Source organism: Dichotomopilus funicola (assembly GCF_033296635.1).
Source record: "Dichotomopilus funicola strain CBS 141.50 unplaced genomic scaffold C8A04scaffold_82, whole genome shotgun sequence".
NCBI classification, from domain to species: Eukaryota; Fungi; Ascomycota; class Sordariomycetes; order Sordariales; family Chaetomiaceae; genus Dichotomopilus; species Dichotomopilus funicola.
In genome coordinates, this window is record NW_026944103.1 from 27,930 (window position 1) to 50,869 (window position 22,940).

Below are 22,940 nucleotides of genomic sequence, written 5' to 3' on the forward strand. Positions count from 1 at the left end.
ATCCAAAGACGCCGCTCGCAATGGAAGTCCAAGTGGAATAATCAGCGGCTGTGGCGTCCTCTTATACACGTGTAGAAACCAACTACTTTAACACCAGACCCCCAATCTCCTCGTACAGCATGCACCACACCTCCATCCGCAAGGCCCGACCCGACCCTCTCACCCTCACCCGTCCCTGCGCACGGCAAGGACTTCATCTATCCACCAAGCCACCTCGATCTAATGTCCCATCCGTCCACCTACCTGGCATAATAAACTCGGTGCACGATCTACCCAAGATCCGTTTGATGTCCGTCTAAGCCGTCGTAACGTTACCTGCTGCGCGGCTCCAGAAGATTCTCGCGGCTCAGGCTCCGTGTGCTCCACATGCAACGGAACCAATCATTCGCTCGGATTTTCCGCCCCGGCATTCCCGAAAGGGGTTCTCAGGAACAGTTCCACTCAGGAACCGATGATGTCATTGAACATCCCACAGTAAGTCTTGGCTTGTGGGGGAAAAATGAAAAAAAGTCAGGACCAGGAACGGGAAACCAGGCACGAGAGCTGGGACGGAGGGATGGGATGGAATTTATTATCATCAATTGATGCCCGACTTTTTGGTACCTACTTTGCCACGTTTGGCTTTGTGTAAGACAGGCACGCGACACGGCACGCAGATTTCCTGTCCGCTGACACGCCTTGCAGTTAACACATGCCAATCTCACCCTTCCAACATAAAACCCATTTCCATAACTCACTCTTTTAACATCGGTACCAATTCCACATGGTCGTCTTTCGCTCACGGCCAATATCACCAATCCCAATAACCACCACCACCACCACCAACCAACAACCAACAACCAACAACCAACAACCAACAACCAACAACCAACAACCACAATGACCCTTCCACCATCATCACCCTCACCCTCCTCAACCACCTTCTCCACCACCTCTTCCTCCCCCTCCCAACCCTCCCTCCCCGCCTCCAAAAAAACCATCCCCATCAAACCCGCCCCCCCACCCCGCCGCACCCCCCGCAACCACCTCCAGCACACCCTCCCAGCCTACACAGGCCCCTACCACGTCGGGTTCCTCGAAGCCGAGCTACCGGCGCGTCAGCCACGGGCGTTTGCCCCGCATATCCGGAGGAATGGGAGGAGCGCGCTGAGGTTGGAGACGGTGCTGTTTGCGGTTTATTATCCGGCGGAGCTGGACCGGCGTGGTCCGAAGGGGGATTCTATGGGGGGTTCTAGGGGGGATCTCAGGGGGGATCTCAGGGGGGATAAAATGATGGAGGAGGAAGAGGATGGGGAACGGGGGAGAGGGAGGAGGAGTAGTGAGGAGATAGGGAGTGAGGATGGAAGATGGAAAAACAAGAGCACACGCAGAAGTGGAAGTGGAAGAGAAAGCCGGAGCACAAGCACAAACACAAACACAAGCGACGACTGGTCCGACACCACCAGCGCCATGAGCGACGAAACACAACGAAGCAAAACACCACTAAACCAGCTCCCACAACAACAACAACAACAACAACAACAACAACAACAACAACACCAACAAACCCACACAAACCCCCCCAAATACCGCCGCGTCCCCTGGCTCCCCCGCCCCCGCGCCTCCACCTGCAAAGGCTACGCCAAGTTCTTCAACGTCCCCCACTGGCCTGTGACGGCCTACATGGCAGCCACCAGCATGTTCACCAAGCTGCCGGCGTATCGTAACGCACCGCTGGCGGGGCGGTGGCCGGGTGAGAACTTACTGGGCTCTGCTGGAGATCCTGAGTTTGGGGGCAGCGAGGATGTTGAGAAGAAGGGAGGGGATGAGATGGGGGAGAGCGAGGACGAGGAGAAAGAGGACAAACGAGATCGCGTCAGGACAGGGGCTAGTGACGGCGAAGGTGACGACAACATCAATAGGAATGGCGGCCATTACGGTTACGACAGCGGCGAGACGCTCGTGGACTCGATGCCGACGGAGGGACACGGACTAAGGGAAGAAGAAGAAGCGGCAAGGGAAGCCGAGACAAGCGAAGAGGCAAGGACAAGCGAAGACGGGAATAACAACCAACCCAACGACGGAACAGGGAATAGGGACTCTGACGATGACGATGGCAATGACGAGGACAAGGACAGAATCACGGGGTCAAATGCGCACAACGACGAAAACGTACACGAAAAGGAAAGTGCAGAAACACCCCCCCACCACCAGGAGGACCGCCATCACGAGGACCACCAGTCGAAGCCCACATTCCCCGTCGCCATCTTCAGCCACGGCCTAGGCGGCTCACGCACCCTGTACAGCTCCATCTGCGGTGAACTCGCCAGCCACGGCCTGATCGTGGTAGCCGTCGAGCACCGCGACGGCAGCGGGGCCCGGACATATGTCAACACGGGTGGGCATGCGGAGGACCTCGATGGTCAGGAGCTTGATCGGGGGGGTTCTGTGAAGGACGGCATGCATGGAGAGGACGGCCTATCCGTAAACAAGAAAGCGCCCAGCAAGCCAAACGAGTCCAAGCGGAAAAGACACTACTACCGCAAGGACAGAGCCAAAAATAAGGGGGACCAGTACAAACCCTACTACAAAATCGACTACCTCTTTCCCAAAGACAACGCCCAAGATACCTCCCCCCACAACCCCATCGGCGTCGACAAGGAACTGCGCGGGGCCCAGATCGAGATGCGCCTGGCCGAAATCGAAGAAGCCTACCACGTCCTAGACCAGATCAACCGCGGGCGGGGGGAGCAGGTGCGTCAGGCCAACCGCCGTTGTCGTCCTCGTGGTCGTCCCGGTCGGCGGCAAGGGAACAGCAACAGCAACAGCAACAACCAACAAGAACAAAAACAACAAAACGTGCATGTCGGGGCCAGCTCGGCCGGACTAGAAGGCATCGACTGGGCCGACTGGACAGGGCGGATGGACCTGGCCAGCGTGACGATGATGGGCCACTCGTTTGGCGGTGCGACCACGGTGCAAGCGCTGCGGTCGACGTCGGACAGGCTCGCGTGGATCACGCAAGGCGTGCTGCTCGATCCGTGGGGTCCGGCGACGCCCGACTGCGACGGCAGTAATAGCAGTAACGGCAGCACGGTCAACAAGCCCCTCCTGTCCATCGGCAGCGAGGCGTTTATGCACTGGGCCGACAACCTGGCCTGCGTCGAGCGGGTGTGCGACGAGGCCCGCTCCGCCGGCACGCTGGCCTGGATGATGACAATCCGGGGATCGACACACCTGTCCCAAACCGACTTCGCCGTCCTTTATCCAAATTGCATGTCCTGGTTCATGAAGAATCTCGTGGATCCCGCCCGCGCCATTTCCATCACCGTCCGATCGGCACTTGAGTTCCTCGCCCTCACCCACGGCCACGCTCACGAGCACACTAGGCTGGTCCGCGCCTGGCCGACCGACCAGCTACTCGCCAGCGCCACGCCTGAGGCTGACGACATCGTGTCGACTTACCGCCCCGACGACAAGTGGGTGGCCGCCCGCCTCAAGATCCCCCATGAGTTCTCCATGCGCCTTCGGGGAATCCTCCGGAAGAAGAAGAAAGCCGCGCGGCACGGCCAGCTCGGTCAACACAACCAGCCGCAAAACGACGAGATATGGTGGCATCACTCGCCCAGTCCAGACGCGATGGAGCGCCACAGGAACAGGCACAGCAACCAGAAATCCCGGTTGCTCGACTCGGCCAGAGCCAGCCTGGAGGGTGTCATTGCCTGACGGGTTCCTGGGCTTTTCCTGGCGATCTCCGTCTGCCGGAGCTAGTTAGCAGTCAACGTTCGCTAGTGCGGCACGTCACGTCCATGTGGAGAGAGTGAGCAAGAAAAATGCAGAGCCTCCCGTGAGCTCGGGCGAGATCGGACATCGGGATTTCGTCAACGACAACAACGCTTCCAGGTCCTGTTCTGTGACTTTACTATGTATGGGCCGTTCTGCCGGCCGTCTTTGTGGGGCCGCTCCTCCTGTGAATATGGGAAAACCGCCGGCAAGGCACCGGACATGTCTTCGGATCGAGAAAAGGCGACTCCCATCCCGCACAAGCAAAACGTGGGGATGATCGGCAGTGTAGGAGGTGCGGGCCCAACAACCCAATGTCGTATTGTAGGCTTGTAGCAGCAGGTGTAAAGCGGCCGAGTTAGTGGATGGCGGGGCTATTCATCCGGCAGAACACACAAGCGGGCAGCATGACACCCGCTTGTGGTGTCTTTCCGCTTGCCGAGCGCCGGCTGAGCTCCGCCATATTAATTGACCCAAGTCCTGCCAACCTCCTCAAGAATAGAAGTTGCACGTACCATAGTATCGAGTATGATCCCCCACATGGCCCGAGTCCTTGTGTTCCTTGTCAGCATGTGTCCTCCGTATGTGCTGTAACTGTGTCTGGCCCGGCCGAACCAATCGAGTGCCTTCCTCGGGCCGTCGTGCTCGCAGCAGATGCCCACGGTGCCCAAGAATTCAACGGAAGTCCCAGGCGAGTGGAGCCAAACGGCCGGTTGAGAACCAGAACGCGTCAACCTCAATTTGTGAAGTTTTCGCGCAACGGGGCCAAACCACCACTCCCAGACCCCCGATGCTGCTGTCCACCAGATGGCAAAATCACTGGGTAATATCCCGTCTTTTTTTTCTCAGTCAGGGAAATAACTCGGGGAATAGGGCGTCTTCGGCAGCGCGTGCCAGAATTCCGAGCTGCACGTGGGATTCGACCGCTTGTATCGTAAATTAAAGACTTCCAATTCAAAACCCCTTTGCCTGCCTGGCCTCACCAAAGCAAAATTACCTTGGCAAGGGCCCACTTGGGCAACGACAACGGAGCAAACACCAAGCAGACCGCTGACTCGCCGTCACGACGATGAGAGGGTTCGACGCGTCAAAGGACAAAGGACCAAACAGCCCTTCACCGTCAAAGTCGCATGCAACCAGGCAACACGGACTTTGGTCGTTACCCCGACGTCGTATCCTTGACCAAAAGCTGAGGAATTGCGAGGCCCGGGCTGGCCAGCTGCAGGTCGAGGGATCGATCGACACGGGACCGCGCCAGAGCCCGACATTCTGGACTCGACGCTGTTATGTAGACGATGTCACACAGAAAAATGTCGGTCAGGGCTGGTCTCACCACCTAGCTAACACAAGAAGAAAAAGCCCCTATGTCAGCAGAGCGTCGTCTACCGTGGACGACGTACATGTGCCTGAGCTATTCTCAGAAAGATGCAGAAACGATGCATGCCCGGAGACGAACCATGCCGCCGAATGGTTGGTCCCAAGAGACGAAAAATGCTTCATGCTGCGTCTGGCGAATACGCCGCGCCGAGATATCGCCATCGTCCTAGTCGGGTTCTGGACTCCTCGTCCTCGCAACCCCTCGGAATCGGATCGGGGAGCTGGAGAAGGGCGCACAGGAGCCTCAGCAATGCCCGACCGGAAGCTCGGCTCGGTGCCACGTCGAACTGCCTTTTTTTTTTCTCCTTCACGAACCATTTCCCGGACTTCGGTGAAGAAAAAAGTCGGGCAGGGAGGTAGGATTCGTTGGGTGATATGCGCCGAAGATGCCGCCAGAGCTGGGCGCGACGCTCGATGAGAGTCCGCGGCGCGCGCCGGGATAGATGCGCCTGTCCCCTCGCAGACGAGCTGAAAGCAATTGAAAATCTGCACACAAGCATGTCCAGCACGCCCCGCAAGCCATTGGACAACACACACATACACAACCCCCGCGCGATCGATCTGATCACTTTCGGACACGTTCCTGAGATTTGGCGCCAGGGCGGCGTTTCCGGGTTTCTCAGACACACCAGGTACGCCGAGCTACTCGGCGCCAACGATTAGCGCAGGGCGAAGAAAAGCTTGTGCGTAAACTATAATTCGATGAGGAGGAGGACGATGTGGGAAGTTTGGAAGTGGAAGAAAGGATGCCAAGCCCCGAGCCTGGAGCAGAAGGTTCCATCCCAGCGCCTGAGCGCGGGCGGCACTGGCAGCTCTCAGGCCGGCAGGGGTTCAGCTGGTGGGGTTCATCAGGGCGGGGCGCGCGGCAAGTGTGCAGGGGGCTTTCCGATCAGAGACAACTCCTTGCTCCTTCCCGCCCTGGCCGATTTCGTCTTTTTCTGCTTGTCTGTTTTCATCTTCAACCTCAAGTCTTGGGCGGGAAGGTACCTACCGAGTACCCCCCGGTGTGCCTTCCTCCCACCAACTTTGCAGGTCAAATGGCATGATTCACTTGAACTGAGGCAAGCGTGACTCAACCAGTGAACGAGGTTGGGTCCGCTCCTTCTCTCAATGTGCTTTTCCGTGATGCCGAAAACTTTGCACCCGTTTCCATCTCTTATGGAAACACGAACAGTTTTTCCCACAACGGCCCTTTTCTTCTTTCAGCTTGAGGTTGCTTTTCGTTTTCAACATCCCGCGGGCTCCGTTTGGCCCGGTGCCACCAACGACATTTTACAGGTTTTTTTTCCTAACACGTTAGGGCTTGTCAAACTCCGACAGAATAAAATAGAAGCGCGAACACGGTTTGCACAACGCACAGCTGCAGGGCGCCGTGATCAGCGCCCCAAGAATCGCAAGAATGGTTCTCAATCCCCGGTTTTTTGACGCCGTGACTGGCTGATCGCAGCGCCAACCTCGTGTTGGCCTTGCAACTTGCGTTCCATGCTCTGCTGTCGTTCCCGGCGGACTGGCATTCCTGGTTTTTGGCGCTGTGGTTGCGCTCAAGTTTGGCGCTCAGTTTTGGCGCTCTCCAAGGTTTGTTTGCCGCGCCCGGGGCCCAGCAGCGTCTGAGAGCCACCGTTTCTCTCCCCCCTTCTTCAGACTGCAACGATGGCGCCCTGCAGGTCTCATGTGTTGTACCCTCCCCTTGGCTGTCCGTTTTAGTTTCGTTATTTCTAATTATTCTTTGCGGCGCATCTGCGGGTCTGCGTTTGCCCTCCCGTGGGTCTCGCCATCGGCGGTCCCATGATGTCCTTGCCCTTGTTGAAAGTGACCCAGGGCGGAAGGGACGCCTGCAGCTCTGAGTGAAGTCCACAAACCCACTGCAGCTTGCGCAAGTTCCCAGGTTGCGGGTCTTCTTTTCTTTTTGTTCTCGATGAACTCGCAAGGTCCGCCAGGCACGCCCCACAAATCCCACCCCCCCTTTACGGGATGTCCTCCTAGACGGAATCAGGTACTCTGGTACTCACAAAATCTGCCTTCCTTTGTAATAACAGCCGTCCGAAAGGTGCGACCTGCGAGGGAGCTCGCCACCGGATGAAGGACGGACGGAGGAGACAAGGCATTTTACCCGTAGCCCCAGACACGGTGCATTCACCCACCAGATGCGGCTACGCGCACCCGAATTTCAGACACTTGCTTCGGGAGATCAGAGTGCCCAGCCCGGGATCGAGCGCCGCCAACAAACCCCTGGGATTGGAAGGTCTCCTTGCCTTGTTCCATCACACCCCCCCCTTTCCCGCCTTCTCCCCTCTCAAACTCGCTCACTCCCTGTAAAACGGACACATGGAACGCCCACGGAAGTTGAGTGACATGGGGCAAGCTGCCATCACCGCTCAACTCCAAGGCCCCAAGTTCCCACGCAGCTCGCCCTCGGCACCGCGTTTAACCCATTGCGTACACTTACATGCGCCTACATACATACCTGGACCTTCCCCCCCTCCCCTGCCGTGGTCGCACGTACCCAATACCCATCGCCGGAGGTTTTCCTCTGCTGAGGGAGCCGCCCATTATTTACACCCTCCTTCCAGGCGCCGGTCACAGCTTTTATCGTGACAATGGACATCCTCTTTTCCCCTTACGGCGTTGGGGCTATGCCCAAGACGGCTATAGCTGAAATAGAACGGAGAACAGAGGACCTGCTTAAGGACAGCAGCTTTCAGCGTATGATTGAGCTCGAACAAAAATATAAGGTGCGTTGCTGCCCTGACCTCCTCTCACCCTTGGCTCACTTCCTTGCTTGTTGCTTGCTCATCACCAACTGTGTTTTTGTGATTGCCTACCCCGCTTAATACACACACACACATCCATGGTTCTAACATTGAAATTCGCATTCCAGCAAACGGACCGCCTACGAAGCCCGTTAGCTATTCTTCCTTCATCAGAACTTCCAGTCCAGTCTAGCAACGGTCCTCCGCCCAGACCCCAGCGCCCAGTCGATTCGATACCCCCGGAGCAGTTCCTGATGGTGAAAGCAACACGACGGGCCGCTGTGCCCCCTTCCCTTTCTCTTGCCATCCCCCCAGCCGCGAGCAACGAAAGGCGGAGCAGAGTCAACAACTGGGAACCAGAAGAGGACGACGACGAGGATGATGACGATGGTCTTGGCACGCCCACAAACACTGAGCCCTTTCAAAAGCAAGTCAAATTTGTAGCGCCCGAGGACAGCGAGGATGAAGATGCCATGTCGGAACAGTCCTCGATATGCCAGTCTCCGAGCTGGGAGGGGTACGGTCAAAGAAGAAAGGACAAGAAGTTGGAGGCTGAGCGCCGCAAGAAAGAGAAGGAGCAAGCCGAAAGGGAGGCTAGGGCCGCAAAGAAACGGAACACCGTGAGGCTCAGCAAAGCCCCGCCCGCGCCCGCAGCAACAATCCAAGATGCCAGGGCTTTGACCCTCACGCCAGCGGATCGGTCCATGTCGGATCCTCAACTTGTCAACCGGCGCATGGTGCAAAGTGTTCAGTTCCAGCGACGGCCCGAGGACGGTGGAAGGACGACGTCTGCAGACAATCTCCAGCACACGCGCTGGCATCAGCCTGCGGTGGCGGAGGTGATGACCGGGCCCAGCCCTGGTGTTTGGTACGGCGACGGCAGGCTGGACCCTTCGTCGATCCCCCGCCACTTGCTAGGTGAAAATGGGTTCTCTCCGCGACAGGAGTTGCGCAGGTCCATGTCCGACGGACCGGTGCTCCCAAACCAACACCAACCTGTCCCAGGAACTCACTTCCGACCTGAGACACAATCACCGTCCCCTTCCAGAGCATCAAGGGTGCAGCGCACGCCTCGTGCTACCGCTGGGGTCCATCATCTTTCTCAACAAGAAGCTTCCAGCAACTCTCAGGAATCGCCGTCCGGGCAATCCAGCCGCAACGGATATGTCCTCCACCAAAGAGCGCTGGCCGCACAACGAGCGATGGCCGGGTTAGCCGACGAGCAGATATTTGCTGCCAGCGCGAACCGCCATTATCCGCCTTCTTCGAGCTCCAGTTCCGGACAGAGCCAGAACGGGAGGCGCTCGTCCCTCACCCAAGATGCGGTGTCCGCAGCCATGAAACTAGTGGGAATCAAGACGCCCACTGGCCGGGAGAGCATCGACCAGGGTAATCCCGAATACCTGGCTTTTAAGGCAGTTCCGTATTCTGCCAGCACGGATGCCCCGGCACCATCAAGAACTATGCCTGCATTCCCCATGCCTGCGGTTGTGGCTCCTCGGCAGCACGAACAGCCCCTCGAACGTCCTTCCACCTCTCACAGCTCTAGCAGCTCTAACGGCCCGTCCACTGCCGGTCCGGAATCTAGCAAGCACAGCAAGAAAAACAGGGGTTCCAAGGACTCTGTAAAGTCCGCTGGAAACGGAGCCAATGGCGGCGAAACCTACGCCGAGAATTCCAAGTCGTCGGTACCCCTTCCGCCGTACTTTAGGCTACGGGCTCTGATGCAGTCTCGGGCTACGGCCAAAGCGGAGAGTAAGGCATCTGCCGCTGCCGCTGCCGCTGCTGCGGCTGCGCGGGCCACTCCGGTTCCTCTTTCGGTATGTGTTTTCGCAGAATCGTATCTCTTGATTTTTAGTTTACTTGCAGTGTGAGGTACTAACCTGTATTAGGACGCACCCGTCACGACGACTGTCATATCTACTACGAGCCAGCCCAAGCCTAACGAAAATAACCCGCAAGATGGTTCGAGGGTCTCCGAAGGATCTTCCTCATCGTCTGGTTTCGGCGATGGCTCATCACATGTATCGCCGTCCACAACGCCGTCCACTTCCCGGCCGCAATCAGCAAAGGATGTTCCGGTGACGGTGAATGGGGCCAGCAAGGAAAGCCCCGTCAACCCACAACACCAAGACTTGGCCGCAAGCAGGTCGGAAACGCCACGGGCCGGTTACGAGGGGCAGAGCCGAAGCGCCGAGATGGGAACGGAGGACAAGTGGAGCAGGACGGCCTTGCCACTCGAGCTCGATTTTGATACGGATTCGTTCATGGCATCCGTCACCAACTTTGAGCAGCTCGATGGCACGGAACAGGGCAAGGAAGAAACACTTCACCCCGAGCCCCTGAGGTCGGTTCATCCTCCTACGTCTCATCCCAGATCATCCGAGCCCGGCTTTTCGATTCCCCCACGGTCCCGGAAGCGGAGCCAAAGCTCACACAACGGGCCGCCGGTTATCAACTTCTCATTGGGCGGGCATCAGAGGCACATAGCAACGGCGTCCGTGGATCGCGGCAATATGGGGACCCCGAAAGACTCGCAATGGAGTGCTCCGAATGGCCATCCGAGCCCTCCCAAGGACGAGTTCGAGGCAAACACCACGGACGGGCGAGAAACGCAATCACAGCACAAGCAAGTCAAGCCGCGTGAGCCGGATTTGCAGCCGGAAAGCAACTTCCTTGGGGATGACTACCAGACACAGACTTCCCCTGTGAACTTCCAGCAGGACTGGACTCCGGGCACAACCCCCTCAACCGGATCGGCTGCCCCCTCGGCCGGCCCCGGTTCTCCCGACGGTTTTGCTCCAGAGTTCCAGGCCCCCGGAAACCCATACTTTGCCGACTTCTCGGAATCGTTCCGGCCCAACGACACTCCCACTCCCGCTGCGCCCCCATCGCCCATTTCCCTTCCGAGCCCGCTTCACCAGATCCCGAAGCCCCCGCCTCAGACCCGGGCGAACTCTGCCCCCATGCCCTCGGCGGCGACTTCCGCCCCTTCGAGATCCTCAACCCCTGCAGCTCGGGCAAACACAACAACTCCGGTCTCCATCCTTAAGCAGCCCAGGTCATCTTCCACCGCAGCAGCGCCCTCCTCATCGGCCTCCTCCTCCGCGGCATCGGAACGGCCACCCGTTCTCTCTGCGATACCCAAACACATGCAGATTCAGGCTGGGCGGGGCCCGGCAGCTGCAACAAACCCGGTCGCGCCGGCGGGGGCGGGTATGGCGCCCATCGCTAAGATGTTTGTCCAGTGCTGCAACTGCAAGTTCTACCACGATATGCCGTCGAAGCTGTACGAGTGCATGGCCAAGCCGGACGCGGTGGTGGAGGACAAACTACTGGGGATCTCCGGAGCGATCACGACTATGGTTAAGTGCCCGTGGTGCCACCATAATATGAGCCGGGGCTGCTGTGCCGGCTACGCGGCGGTGGTGTATCTGAAGGAGAAGTTGCACTAAGAGTAAGAGGTGTGAATGATTGTGGAACCTTGAGGAAAAACATACGTTAAAACCCAAACCCAAAATCGGCGATGATTGTCAAAACCGACAGATTGAGTGTTACGTTGCGGACAGTTTTCAGCTTTCTTTTTTCTCTTCACACTTTTGGCACAAACTCGACATCGAAAATACGGCCTCTCAAAAACACGAACGGAGAGGGTCAACCGGTGGCAGAACGCTATTCTCATCTCCTTTGTCTACGAGCGGCTTTCCTATCTCCCACCGTACATTCATCTTGCATCCTGTCTCTACCTCGACCGTATTGACTAACTCCCGGCAACGGGGCTTCACTTCTTCGGCAGCGCATCATACAACAACCTTTTTCATGTTTCTTATTTATTTTTGTGTGGTTTCATTTACCGAAAGAGCATAATGGCGAGCATTTATCTGAAGTTTTACGTTATTTTTCCTTGGTTTCTTTTGTTGCAGCATTTTCTTTTGGTCCGGATACAATGAGAAATACCATAACTACAACCATCTATGTTTTTCTCTTCTCTCTTAGGTATTGATACAGTCGTTTCTGTTTTGCGGCAGAAGAGGACGCCATGTCCCTGATGGAAATGGTGTGATGTGGATGCATGATTGCATGGTAAACTCAAAATTGGATATGTAGTTGAACTTGGATGGGACATTCCTTGAGTTCGGGTAATGATCAATTGGGTGGGTGGAAAGGGTGCCGTGTAGAAAGATACCTAGGTACAAACTAGTCAATATTAAACAAACATGTTGACGTTTACCGGATTCACCAACCGGATTACATTTGAGGAGAATGATCATCGATTTGTGCTATATCTCAAGTTGACCGGCTCATCATCGTCCCAGGCGAGTAAATTATCCCTCTTACCAAACCAGTTCTCAAAAGCTCATCGACTTGTCAGACACACCCAACCTCGATTCAACACACACGCCCGGTAAAACTTACCGGATATATTAACCGTTGAATCCCCATTCCCAAGAACTTCCACCCCCCTCCCTTTCCGGCAAACCCCGCCATCATTCTGGGCAGCCTGCCGCAGCGTCATTCGGAACTCGGCTCGCTCGGCTCACGGGTAATTATGTACCCGCCCAGTGCCTGCCAGTGCCTACCAGTGCCTGCCTCCAACTACTACCGAGACGGGAAACTTGCTGATATTACAACGGGATGTGGGCGGAGATGTGGGCGGATGGGCTTTGTGTTTCCGCGCCTGCAGCGGAGGTAATCAAGGAATGAGGCCGGGGCCCCGCACTGCAGATGTAGAGTTTAGAGTGTAGAGTACCGAGTGGACATGTCATGTCAGATGCATGTCATGTGCAGACGGGGGAGGGGGGAGATGATGATGAGGGATGATGAAATCTGACGTTGAGAAATGTACGCGTGCACGGGAAGACGGGAAGAGCGGCATTTCTTTCTCCCTGGGATTCTGGGAAGGCGGACAGGCGAGACACATGGACACATAGGCAAGCAGGCATACAGTCTGACAGACAGAGACAGACGGACAGGCAAACGGACAGGCAGATAGGGTAACAGGTAGGCAGACAGAAAGACAAATAGATGGGCTAATAGATAGACTGACAGAAAGACAAAAGGATGGATAAACAAAATAGAGAAGACAGATAGAAACAAAGATTGACAGACGGACAGACAAGACCTAAGCAGATAGACAGAGAGATAGATGTCCAGATAGATATAGCAAGACGAATGGAAAGACAAATACACAGACAACCAGACAGCCAGACAGACAAATACGGAGGTAAACTAATAGGTAGATAGATAAGCCAACAGCGGGAAACCAAATTGTACAGCGGGAGGAATAGAACATGGAGAAACGAGAACAACAGGGGGGCATAATTATTAAGGAGGGAGATGATATACATTAAGGTTTTCTTTTCCTTCTTTTACTTCGAGGGTCCACCCCTCTCCCCTACATGGCAACTTTGCCTTACCGGCATTTGGGTGGATGGCACAGCGTTACCTTTCTCAACGGTCGTCTTGGACACCTCGAGGACACTAACATAACGTTATGTTGTTCCTCTTTTTGTGGTGCATTGTTTAGTCATTATACAGAGATAGAGCCCGTGTCTGAGACCAATAGCTGCAGCTGTAGTGACATGAACTCGGCAATCAATAGCTATGCTGAAATGATTGAACAACTTATGAACAAGATTGAAAGTTAGGAGATTCGTCTCATTGTACAGAGACACGTTGTGGCCAAAATAGCGGGAGCCAAGTCCCTGGTCTGCCGCTTTTTTTTCGGCCGCAGCGAGAGAGGGTGTCAGTATCTCTCTAACCATTAACCCCTAAGTAAAGTCCCTAGCTAACTGTTCCTCAAAGGAACCCGATTATCGCTTGTTCCCCCGCCGCCGCCGCTAAAACGCAAACCTCTTCTACTCAACGATGGTACATGATGTACGCAATCGCTACTAGACAAACTCCTATCACCAAGCTCATGGTCGTCCAAACCAGCAAGTCAAGAAGTTTCTGTCCTGTATTCATTGTAACCACCCCACAGTCACGTTCCCCGTGTACCATGTGTCGTACACTGTATACATCCACTAATCACATCACATCCGAAATTAGCCTCGACTTTGTAATTATCATACAAGTACCACCTACCTGCAATGTATTTCGGTGTCGAGGCGATGGGCTTCGTGGGGCCCGTTGGTCGTCCGAGGCCACCTCACAAGGTGCCATAATCCCTCACGACGACCGAGCCGTGGGGAGGAGGGGGGTTTCTCGGAGGCGACGGAGTCTCGAGAAGAAGTGTCGGCCTGAGGGCTGCCAACCCAGGGGACTGGCCTGGGGGGTAGGTCGTTCAGTTCTCTATTTCATCACAATAGATGAGTCATTATACAACGCGGACATGTTGAGGAATTTGTTTACATCTCGTCCGTCATGATTGTTATCGATAATTATCAAGAGAACGTTTGGGCTAACGAATGACGAGTAACGACGGATATTGAAATGAGTTGAGAAAAGAATAAGCGGTGGTAACTGTGGTATTGAACGTAACCGATGTGTGTGATTCGACGTGCTCCAAACTACTCGTTGGTGATATTTGTCGTCAACAAGGCGTCCTTACTATGGTCATAGTCGTAGTCGCTGGTATACTTGTAGTCACTGCTATAGCTGTAGTCGCTATCCTCATTGTCCAAGTCCAGCAAGGTGATAGTCGACCCGGACAAAGGCAACAACGAAGGGCCGAGGATGCATAGGAGGACAAGTTGGCCCACCCATCGCGAGGGCGTGTACCCCATCGCGAGGTCTTAGGGGTCGACAAGTGAACTCAGAAAACAAATATCGAAGTCGTTAGCGATGTTCGTGGTAAACAAGGAGGACAAGTTGGCTCATCGTAAGGTTTTATAAGTCAACAGGTGGATCCTGCAACCTCGTCCTCGGACGTCACACCTGCATCAACAACTGAAGCCCTCCTTATTTAAGGCAAGCGCAGTCCGTGGTTTCTGCGTTATCTTCCCCCTTCCCCTTCCGTCTTTCCCAATCGCAACTCAACTTGATCACCATCTTGCCATCACCTACCCTTCTTACTTCTCGGCTCTCAACAATAACAACACCGCCGTCTCCACCGCCGCCTCCCCCATACATGTACTCCGTGACGGATCGCTGCTATTACAATCCCTCACCTGAGCAATCACGCGACGTAGGTGACGTTTATCTCATATTTATCCAGATGACTTATCAAGCCGAGGCTAACATTGTATTTGATTTGCTTAGTGGGCGATAACATTCTACGAAGAATGGCACGACGGGCAAAACTGGCACACAATATGGGCTGAGAATTATACACAACGTCTGTACAGGTTCATCCACATCATCACGATGGTCGTGATTTTGGGGTGGTTGGATTAGCGGTGTTGTATATTATTCATACCTCTCCAGCGAGATGATTTTCTTTCTTTCATAACAATTAATGTGGATTTGTGTCTCTTCATCTGCCCTCTACCAAAGCGCTCTCGTGCTCTTCGTCTGCCCAGGCCGAGCGCCCGGTTCCACCACCCGTCGAGCACCAGCCGACCGGATACTCCACGCCATTCCTCGCACCTTTTTCCGTTGCGATCATTCTCTCCCACTGCGAGCATCCGTTGCAGTGTAAAGAGCATATGCCCCCACTTTAGTCTCTGGTCCAGCAAGTTAGTTCGTTGGATCTTCTGTTATGGCTTGTCTCTCCAAGCTTCGCCGTCCCGCCATTTCCATCTCCATTTACATGACGGTCTCCCGATATGGGATAGAAGAAGAAGAAGCCGGCGGAAGCCCGTGATCTTCCTGTCTTGTTCCCTCGTGCCCCTCTAGCTCATTACATCAAGGTGACAAACAAGGAGCTTGGGCGATGAAGATGATCAGATAAGCGAAGCTTCCGCCAAGGCACGTGGTGATAAGGCCGATCCTGATGGCAGCGTAGCACTCGGCTTTAAACGGGGTGGCGTCCGCCTTTGTCGGCGACAGGACCGGAGTCCCCACTTTTGTGCCGACCAGGGTTGGTCGAGAATCTTCTTTTTTCGATGACGCTGAGGAAGTTTGGCGAACCACACCCTCCTCCGATTCGCGCAGGTTGGTTGAACTTGTGATTTTTTTCTTCTTTTCTTCTCTTCCTCGCCTGTGAGAATACCGCCTTTCGACGATCGACGGGATTTCCGAGTTACAAACTTAGGACGACCAATTAAATTCCGATTGGGCCATTTCTGCGAATTCTCGCGCAAACGAATTGTACGAAACGGTCGTCGAATTCTGCAACACCTACCTGGCCTGCGATAACCGGCGATAGACGTACGCAAGCGTGGATTTGAATTGCGGCAGATACGACTGAGAGAGGCGTTGCCTCAGCAGCCAGCCCGGCTCTGCTTTCTCTTTTTTGTTGGGATCGCCAGGCCGTGAGACAAAAGCTGCAGTGGCATAGGGATTCTACGACAAGAGCGAGATATAGATGGCTTCGTTTTCGGGGAGCGGGCATGCGCACAGCGCGGGTCAGAATCATGACATAATAGCCAACCACCACCACCATGACACACCGGGCGACCTTCCCCCCGAGCCGGTTGAGATCACGGCCGTCCAAAAGATGATCTCGGCTACGTCGGGGAGTTTGTTGACGGGGTTGCTAGGTAGGTTCCCGATATTACTCTCTACCTTTATCCCCGCCAGCGCAAGACTGACTCATTGGGACCCCCGTATAGCAACGCCGCTCGACGTTGTGCGCGTCCGCTGGCAGGCCCAGGGCGTCACTCAACCGCCAGCCGCCGACTTCACCAAGCTCGCCTTGCCAACAACGCTCACACCAAATGGCGCCGCCTTCCGCCCCTCCAACCTCGGCGTGACCGCCTGCTGCCGCGAGGTCTTTTTCAGCAACAACACATCCGAGGCCTGCGTCGTCGGCCCCCGCCCTTCAACTTCCGCTATCACTGCGAACACCCCCGCGCAATCGACAGCCTCCCAAATAGCCTGCGCCGTCGAGCAAACCCAACAACGCACCTTCACCTCCACCTTCGACGGCCTCCGCAAAATCGCCCGCAACGAAGGCCTCCCCACCCTCTGGCGCGGCCTCTCCCCCACCCTGGTAATGGCCATCCCAGCCAACATCATCTACTTCACAGGCTACGAATGGCTGCGCTTCAACCGCACCCACTCCCCCATCGCCAAGTCCGTGCCCGACGACTACGCCCCGCTCGTAGCCGGGTCCACCGCCCGCGTCCTAGCCGCCACCGCCGTATCCCCCATCGAACTCTTCCGCACCCGTCTGCAAGCCGTCCAAGGCGGCAACCACCTCGCCGCCACGGTACGCGGCGTCAAGGACATGGTGGCAGTCCACGGCTACCGCGCGCTCTGGCGCGGCCTGACGCTGACCCTCTGGCGTGACGTGCCATTCTCGGGCATGTACTGGTGGGGGTATGAGACGATCCGGGGGCGGCTGACTGACGCGCGGGAACGGGCACGCGGCCGCGGGATGGAATTGGATTTGGAAAAGGAACAGCTTGATCGGGCGGGAGCGCGCGAGGCCCGAGCCCGTCGCCGCTCGCGCAGCCGGGGGCATGAGAACCATGCCGACACTTTTACTGACAGCTTCATTGCTGGTGCTGCGTCGGGCGGGTTCGCTAGTATTGTTACTATGCCTTTTGACGTGGGCAAGACTCGTACCCAGGTCTTTCGCGATGCCAACTCCACCACCACCACCTCAACCACTTCAACAACATCATCATCACCAGCATCAACCCTAAAATCAACAGCCCCCGAAGAAGGCAACATGGCCCGTCTACTCTGGCACATCTTCCGCACCGAGGGCCTGTCGGGGCTGTTTAGGGGTTGTGTGCCGCGCACGTTGCGGGTGGCGCCGGCGTGTGCGATCATGATTAGCAGTTACGAGGTGGGGAAGCGCGTGTTTCGCGGGGTGAATGAGAGGGCGTTGGTGGAGAGGGAGAGAGTTGAGATGGAGAAGGGGGTGTAGATGGATGGATGGGATGTCCTTTTTTTTTTCTTGCTTTCTTCCTTTTCCTTGTTCTGTTACATCTTCAAGGCGTTTGTTTATTGGAAGCATAAGTAGGCGTTGCTTTTACATCTCCATTTCCTCGCTTTTCAATTTCGGGAAGCCGGCAAGGCGTCAGTCAGTTAGCTACTTTTTCGGCTTTCTCTTAGGCGTTCTTTTGGGCGTTCGTGTTCCACTGTCTTAATACCTCAGCTCAAATCTCCGACTCAAACCAAGACGCAAAAAAGGCAAAACGGCTCATGCCAACCAACGAACCAATAAATACCATCAATACACAGGGGGAAACATCCAGAGGGAACGAAAAAGGGAAGAAAAAGGAAGAAAAAGATCGAAAGAAAGGGGTGATTCAATATCCTTTTTGCTTCTATTTAATTAGACGGGGGGCGGGCGGCCATAAGGATGAGTGGATGGGTCTGGAGCGAGCGAGCGAGTTTGACCCGGTTCAAAGAACATTTGTTAAAGTGTGTGTCTGTGTGTATTGTATCATGATGTACTGTATTGTACACTAACTCACTTGGGTGCTTAACCTACGACGGACGGCGTAATGAGAAATGTGTATCATGTTTGCCATATCACCCTCCGCTCCTACCGGTTGTTTCTGTTGTCGAACCCACCCATCAGGCACACTCACTCTCGATACGTACCATCTGTCTCTGTCTGGCCTTCTCAGCAACAATTATTATTGCCCCTCAGTAGCTGCACATCGAAATCCCCCGCTCAAGAAAATTCAGAGAGTATCTCATTGTATTGCTAGGCTGTTCCGCAAACTTTTTCTAATGGTATCACAGGCAAGAAAGTAAAGAAGCCGGAGAGAAAACGAAAAGCCCAGCCTGAGAAGGGTGTGTGTGTGTTGTGCATGTTTGTTTGCTTGTTGACGGCAACTAACAGCCAGCCAGATATCCATCCCTCCTTCACCACTTACGCCCCTCTTCCTCAGTCTCTCTCTCTCACTCTCTCTCTCCCCCTCTCAAAAGGCAACACCAGAGAATAAAGTAAACCGAAAGAGCGGCAACGCAGCACGGAAAAATGGACGAAAAAAAAACAAACAAAAAGAAGCCCAAGATATTTTGGGTTGGTATATTACGAGAGCCAATCAATAACCAGCCAAATTTGTGGCGAACTTCCCAAACTCGTCCAGAGAGAAAGATGTAGAAGGTAATTAAGAAGAAATCGAGGCGTCGAAGAGCAGCAGCGGCAAATAGTGCGCACGTTCTGCAAGATCTGGCGTGGCTCGTTCGTCCGTCTGCTCGTCGCTTGGAAGATAAAAAACGGAGGAAGCAGAAAGAAAGAAACGAAATGCCAGATCAGAGCAGTAGTTGGGAGTTGTAGATCAGCGAATTGGAAACGCAGGATAAAAAAGATATCAAAACGTCAAGCAGCATTCCACCTTGTTTTCGAGTTCGTTCTGTTTCTCCAGGGCCCCTGTTCATCCATCGGTCGAGCCATCAATCCATCGATCCATAGGCGGGGTCCAGCGCCAGGAGAGGAGAGGGGGTATATCCGCCGGGAGAGTGGTTGTTCAAATCATTATCTAGCGGCGGATAGGAGGGGGCGGTCCACGGGCATTGGGACCGTTGCCCTCGACGTTGGTCAGCTCCGCGACTCTGGCCTTGATGCGGGCTACGCGAGACTCGATTGCTAGTAGTTGATCGTTAGCCTAAGATACAATACTGTTACGGAGACTACTGTGAAACTTACTCTCTTCGCTGCTGTCATCCGTCCAGTTCGACGAGGCCCTCGCGGGCGCCGTGGCCTGGCGGTACGCAGCGCGCTCAGCCGCGTTTTTGCGGATCTGGGCCCAGCGGTCCTGGGGGTCGACAGACCGCGCAACGGGCGGCGGCGCAGAACTATCCTTCTCTTCCGCCTGGGTCTCCTGCTCCTGTTCCTGGGCCGAAGGCGAGGGAACGTGCGGGGAGTGACGAGAAATCGGAGGGGGAGCGGCGTCGTCCACATCGTCCTCAGCATCGTCCTCGGGAACGAATGCGGGCTGCTCAACAAGGGGGCCCTGGTTGAAGCGCGAAGCGTCCTCCTGTGTGGGAGCAGCCACGGGCGAAATTGGCTGGGCAGGTTTGGGAGGGGAAACCGGGGAAACCGGGGAGACGGCCTGCTGGGCAGGCACAGGCACGCGGGCCGGAACAGCCTGCGGCTTCTGTACGGCAGCGGGCTGCTCCTTGACCGGAGACTGAACCTCCGGCTCGGGAGCCTTCTGGGGCACAGCCGGAGCAGCAGCAGTAGCAGCAGCGGGCGCCGGGGAGGACTCCTCAGCAGCAAGGAACGACTTGACCTGCTCCGCAGCATTGTCCGGGAGCTTGGAGGTCCTGTTCTTGCGGCTGAACAGCTTCTTGAAACCACCACCACCGATCGCTGGCTTGGCCATGTCCTTGTGGAGCTTCTTCTGCTTCTGCGCATCACTACCCAAGCCAGGCTCGGGAGAACCCATCTGCTCGCGAGCCAGCTCGAGGCTTGCGACCTCCTTGGCTGGCGGCGGTAGGCTGCTGCTGACTTGCTCCGCCGGCTGGATATCCTTGGGAGTTTCAACTTCCTTCTCTTGGATCGGAGTCTGCGGTGTCGGGGTCTCGGTGCGCGGCAGGGCAGATGAAGACGGCTCCTTGGGAGGGAGCTCCGGGCGGCGCTCCGGCTCATCGGCCGGGGCGGCATGTCCGTTGGTGAGCGAGGTCGTGCTAATGCCGCGGCCAGCGTTCGCATCGGCAAGGTACGCGTTCTTAATCGCATCCTTGTCGTACTTGCTAGCCCACTTGGCAGCTGACGACGCCTCGTTCAAGATGCTGGGCTGAAGCGTGAGCACGCTGTTGGTCTTCTCGTTCAGCCAGTCAGTATCCTTCCGTCCCCTCCGTTCCTGAACCGGCGACGACTTCTCCTGCTCCTGCTTCTGCAGCTGCAGTGCCGCAGCCTGGATCCGGGCCTGCTGGTCCGGCCCGATGCTCGTCTTGCTGAGGCCAATGGCGGATCCCGCCTTGAGCGATCCGTTCTTGTCCAGCGCGTTTTTCCCGGTCGACTTCCTCCTGTTCAGCCCCTTGCCGCGGCGCGTCCAGCTGAAGAAGCCCTTCTTCTCCGCGATGTATGCACCCTCCTCCGGGTCGGGAGCGGCACCCTTGACGATCTCCTCCATAACCAACCACCGGCCGGCCCGGATAATCGTCTCAATCACAGCACAGCGCCCGAAGGCCGATTTGCGCTCGGGCGTCTCTTCAGGCGCCAGACTGCTCATCCACACCCACCAAAACGCATCATCGAGATCGAAGCGAACAATGCTGGCCAGCTCACCGGGCTCGAGCTGATACGCAGTCTCCAGCCTCGGCTTGTGCGACTGGGAACTCCGTTGCCGGGGGTTGTTGCCGGTGTCAATGGGCGGCAGCACCTTGTCAGGGGGGAGAAGCATGTTAGGCCCGCCACGCTCATCCACAAAGCCCGAAGAGAGGAAGTCCGCCCACGACGGGGTCGTCGGCCGTCCCAGATCGCCATTGCCAGACGCCGGCGTAGTCCTCAGCCCTTGTTGCGCGCGGCGCAGGGCTTGCGCCGGGTCATCTTCCGACTCGTCCTCTTCCAGCGCACTAGCAAACCCGATATCCTCAAACCGAGACCAGGACGCGTCGCGCAGGCTGGTCGAGTGTTTTGAGCTCGACACAGCCTGTGACTGGTTGGCCGCGGCAATGGCCCGGAGCACACGGCTGCACTCCTCCGTCAGCGCCTGGATCGGGTCCTCGTACTCGGACCACTCCTGAAGCGCCCGGTCGTCGTCGCGGTATTGGAAGTGGTTGGCTCTCCGTAGCAGGGCAAAGGGGGTCGGCGAAACGGTATCGACGATCATGGCCACCCTGTTGGTAGAGCTCTGCATGAGCGCCGGGCGCTGGGGCGGGTATTCGGTCTCCTGCAGGAGCTTCTGCAGCGACATGGGCAGCAGCGAGATGCCACCGCGGACGGGCTCGGGCGCGAGCGATCGGAGGTAGGCGAAGAACAAATGGCTCGTCGCATCAGCCGCGCTACGATCTAGTTAGTAAAGAGTGCAAACGGCGAACCCCAGCGTTGGCGTGACTTGCCTGAGCCACGACTTGTACCCGCCCTCGAATCCATTGCCGTTGTCGTTGTGCTCGAACGCCCACCAAGCGGCCATGCGTGACAGCTTGCGGCCGCCGAACCCATTGGTCTTGCTGTGCGCCGCAATCGCGGCGAGAAGATCGAAGAAATCAAAGATAATTCTCGACTTGAAGTCGCTGTCGACGCTGAGAGGAATGAAGGTCTTGAAGGAGTCGCGGGCCATGTGCGAGTCTGCACCGCTCTGTTAGCTCTGCTCCAAGCGTCCTGGCTGAATCTGCCTGCCACTTACCTTGCTCGCCGACCTTGAACAGCTCATACGAGTCCCAGCCAACAACGCCACCGGGCAATCTGCTCCAGCACCACTTGACCACGCCAGCGATAACCTGTGTTGTCCCAAAATCAGCATCTCAGCCTTCAAAAAGAGCACAAACAATCTGCCAGGAACGGCATGCAGTGCAATTGTCGCGCGAAACATACCATTGGCTCGGTCATGCGCAGCTCCTGGGCTAGAGCCTCCCCGCGGATCAATTGACCCCCATCTTTTCCGTCGAAAAAGTGTCGCACAAAAGTCCGGACGGCGCTCGGGTCGGAGGTTGGGCGGAAAGGGAGCAGTAGGAAAGGGAGATCGAGCGCTGCGGTGTTCCGTTAGCTGAGTATTCTGTGCATGTTCGCTCGCCCGATGGTGGGTGGGACAAGAGGTTCTTTACTGCAGCAGACGCGCCGCGTGGGGGAAGGGCAAAAGCGCCGCGGCGTTCTTGTGCAGAGTGGGCGCAGCAAGCGGCAGGAACCGCAGAACGCGCCGCGCTAGTCAGGGGAACATTTTTTGGGGTTTGATGCCATTACATACCCCGTGCCTTCAATTCCTCTGTGCAAAACCGAAGCAACTGCTGCACCTCATCAGGCTCGATTGTCTTGCGAGCCCACGCGTCGTCCCATCGCGGTTTTTGCGGCTGCTGGTTCGCAGCATCTTCGAGTGCCTTTTTATTTTTGGCCTTGCCGTCCCGGCCCTTGAGGCGGGAAAACAGGCTAGGCAT

General features: G+C 56.2%; 5 protein-coding genes across 5 annotated transcripts; 3 read left to right on the top strand and 2 right to left on the bottom strand.

The window, feature by feature from the left end:
• Nucleotides 1-584: 584 nt before the first annotated feature.
• C8A04DRAFT_40010 lies at nt 585-3,705 on the top strand (the record flags this gene model as incomplete). Its single annotated transcript, XM_062784792.1, has 5 exons — nt 585-599; nt 1,033-1,204; nt 1,388-1,854; nt 2,221-2,427; nt 2,488-3,705. The coding sequence occupies 5 exons, from the start codon at nt 585-587 to the stop codon at nt 3,703-3,705; spliced, it is 2,079 nt and encodes a 692-aa protein (XP_062633663.1).
• A 4,031-nt stretch (nt 3,706-7,736) lies between these two features.
• On the top strand, nt 7,737-11,344 carry C8A04DRAFT_15091 (uncharacterized protein; the record flags this gene model as incomplete). The annotated part of the gene is made up of 3 exons (XM_062778352.1): nt 7,737-7,871; nt 8,018-9,715; nt 9,824-11,344. 3 exons carry the CDS (start codon nt 7,737-7,739, stop codon nt 11,342-11,344), a joined length of 3,354 nt encoding a protein of 1,117 aa, XP_062633664.1.
• A 3,057-nt stretch (nt 11,345-14,401) lies between these two features.
• C8A04DRAFT_32173 (uncharacterized protein) lies at nt 14,402-14,617 on the bottom strand (the record flags this gene model as incomplete). Its single annotated transcript, XM_062782001.1, has 1 exon — nt 14,402-14,617. One exon carries the CDS (start codon nt 14,615-14,617, stop codon nt 14,402-14,404), a length of 216 nt encoding a protein of 71 aa, XP_062633665.1.
• A 1,682-nt stretch (nt 14,618-16,299) lies between these two features.
• C8A04DRAFT_32174 (mitochondrial carrier protein MTM1) lies at nt 16,300-17,811 on the top strand (the record flags this gene model as incomplete). The annotated part of the gene is made up of 2 exons (XM_062782002.1): nt 16,300-16,474; nt 16,547-17,811. The coding sequence occupies 2 exons, from the start codon at nt 16,300-16,302 to the stop codon at nt 17,809-17,811; spliced, it is 1,440 nt and encodes a 479-aa protein (XP_062633666.1).
• A 1,570-nt stretch (nt 17,812-19,381) lies between these two features.
• C8A04DRAFT_40013 (uncharacterized protein) lies at nt 19,382-22,940 on the bottom strand (the record flags this gene model as incomplete). The annotated part of the gene is made up of 6 exons (XM_062784793.1): nt 19,382-19,488; nt 19,549-21,851; nt 21,888-22,137; nt 22,196-22,289; nt 22,384-22,538; nt 22,754-22,940. 6 exons carry the CDS (start codon nt 22,938-22,940, stop codon nt 19,382-19,384), a joined length of 3,096 nt encoding a protein of 1,031 aa, XP_062633667.1.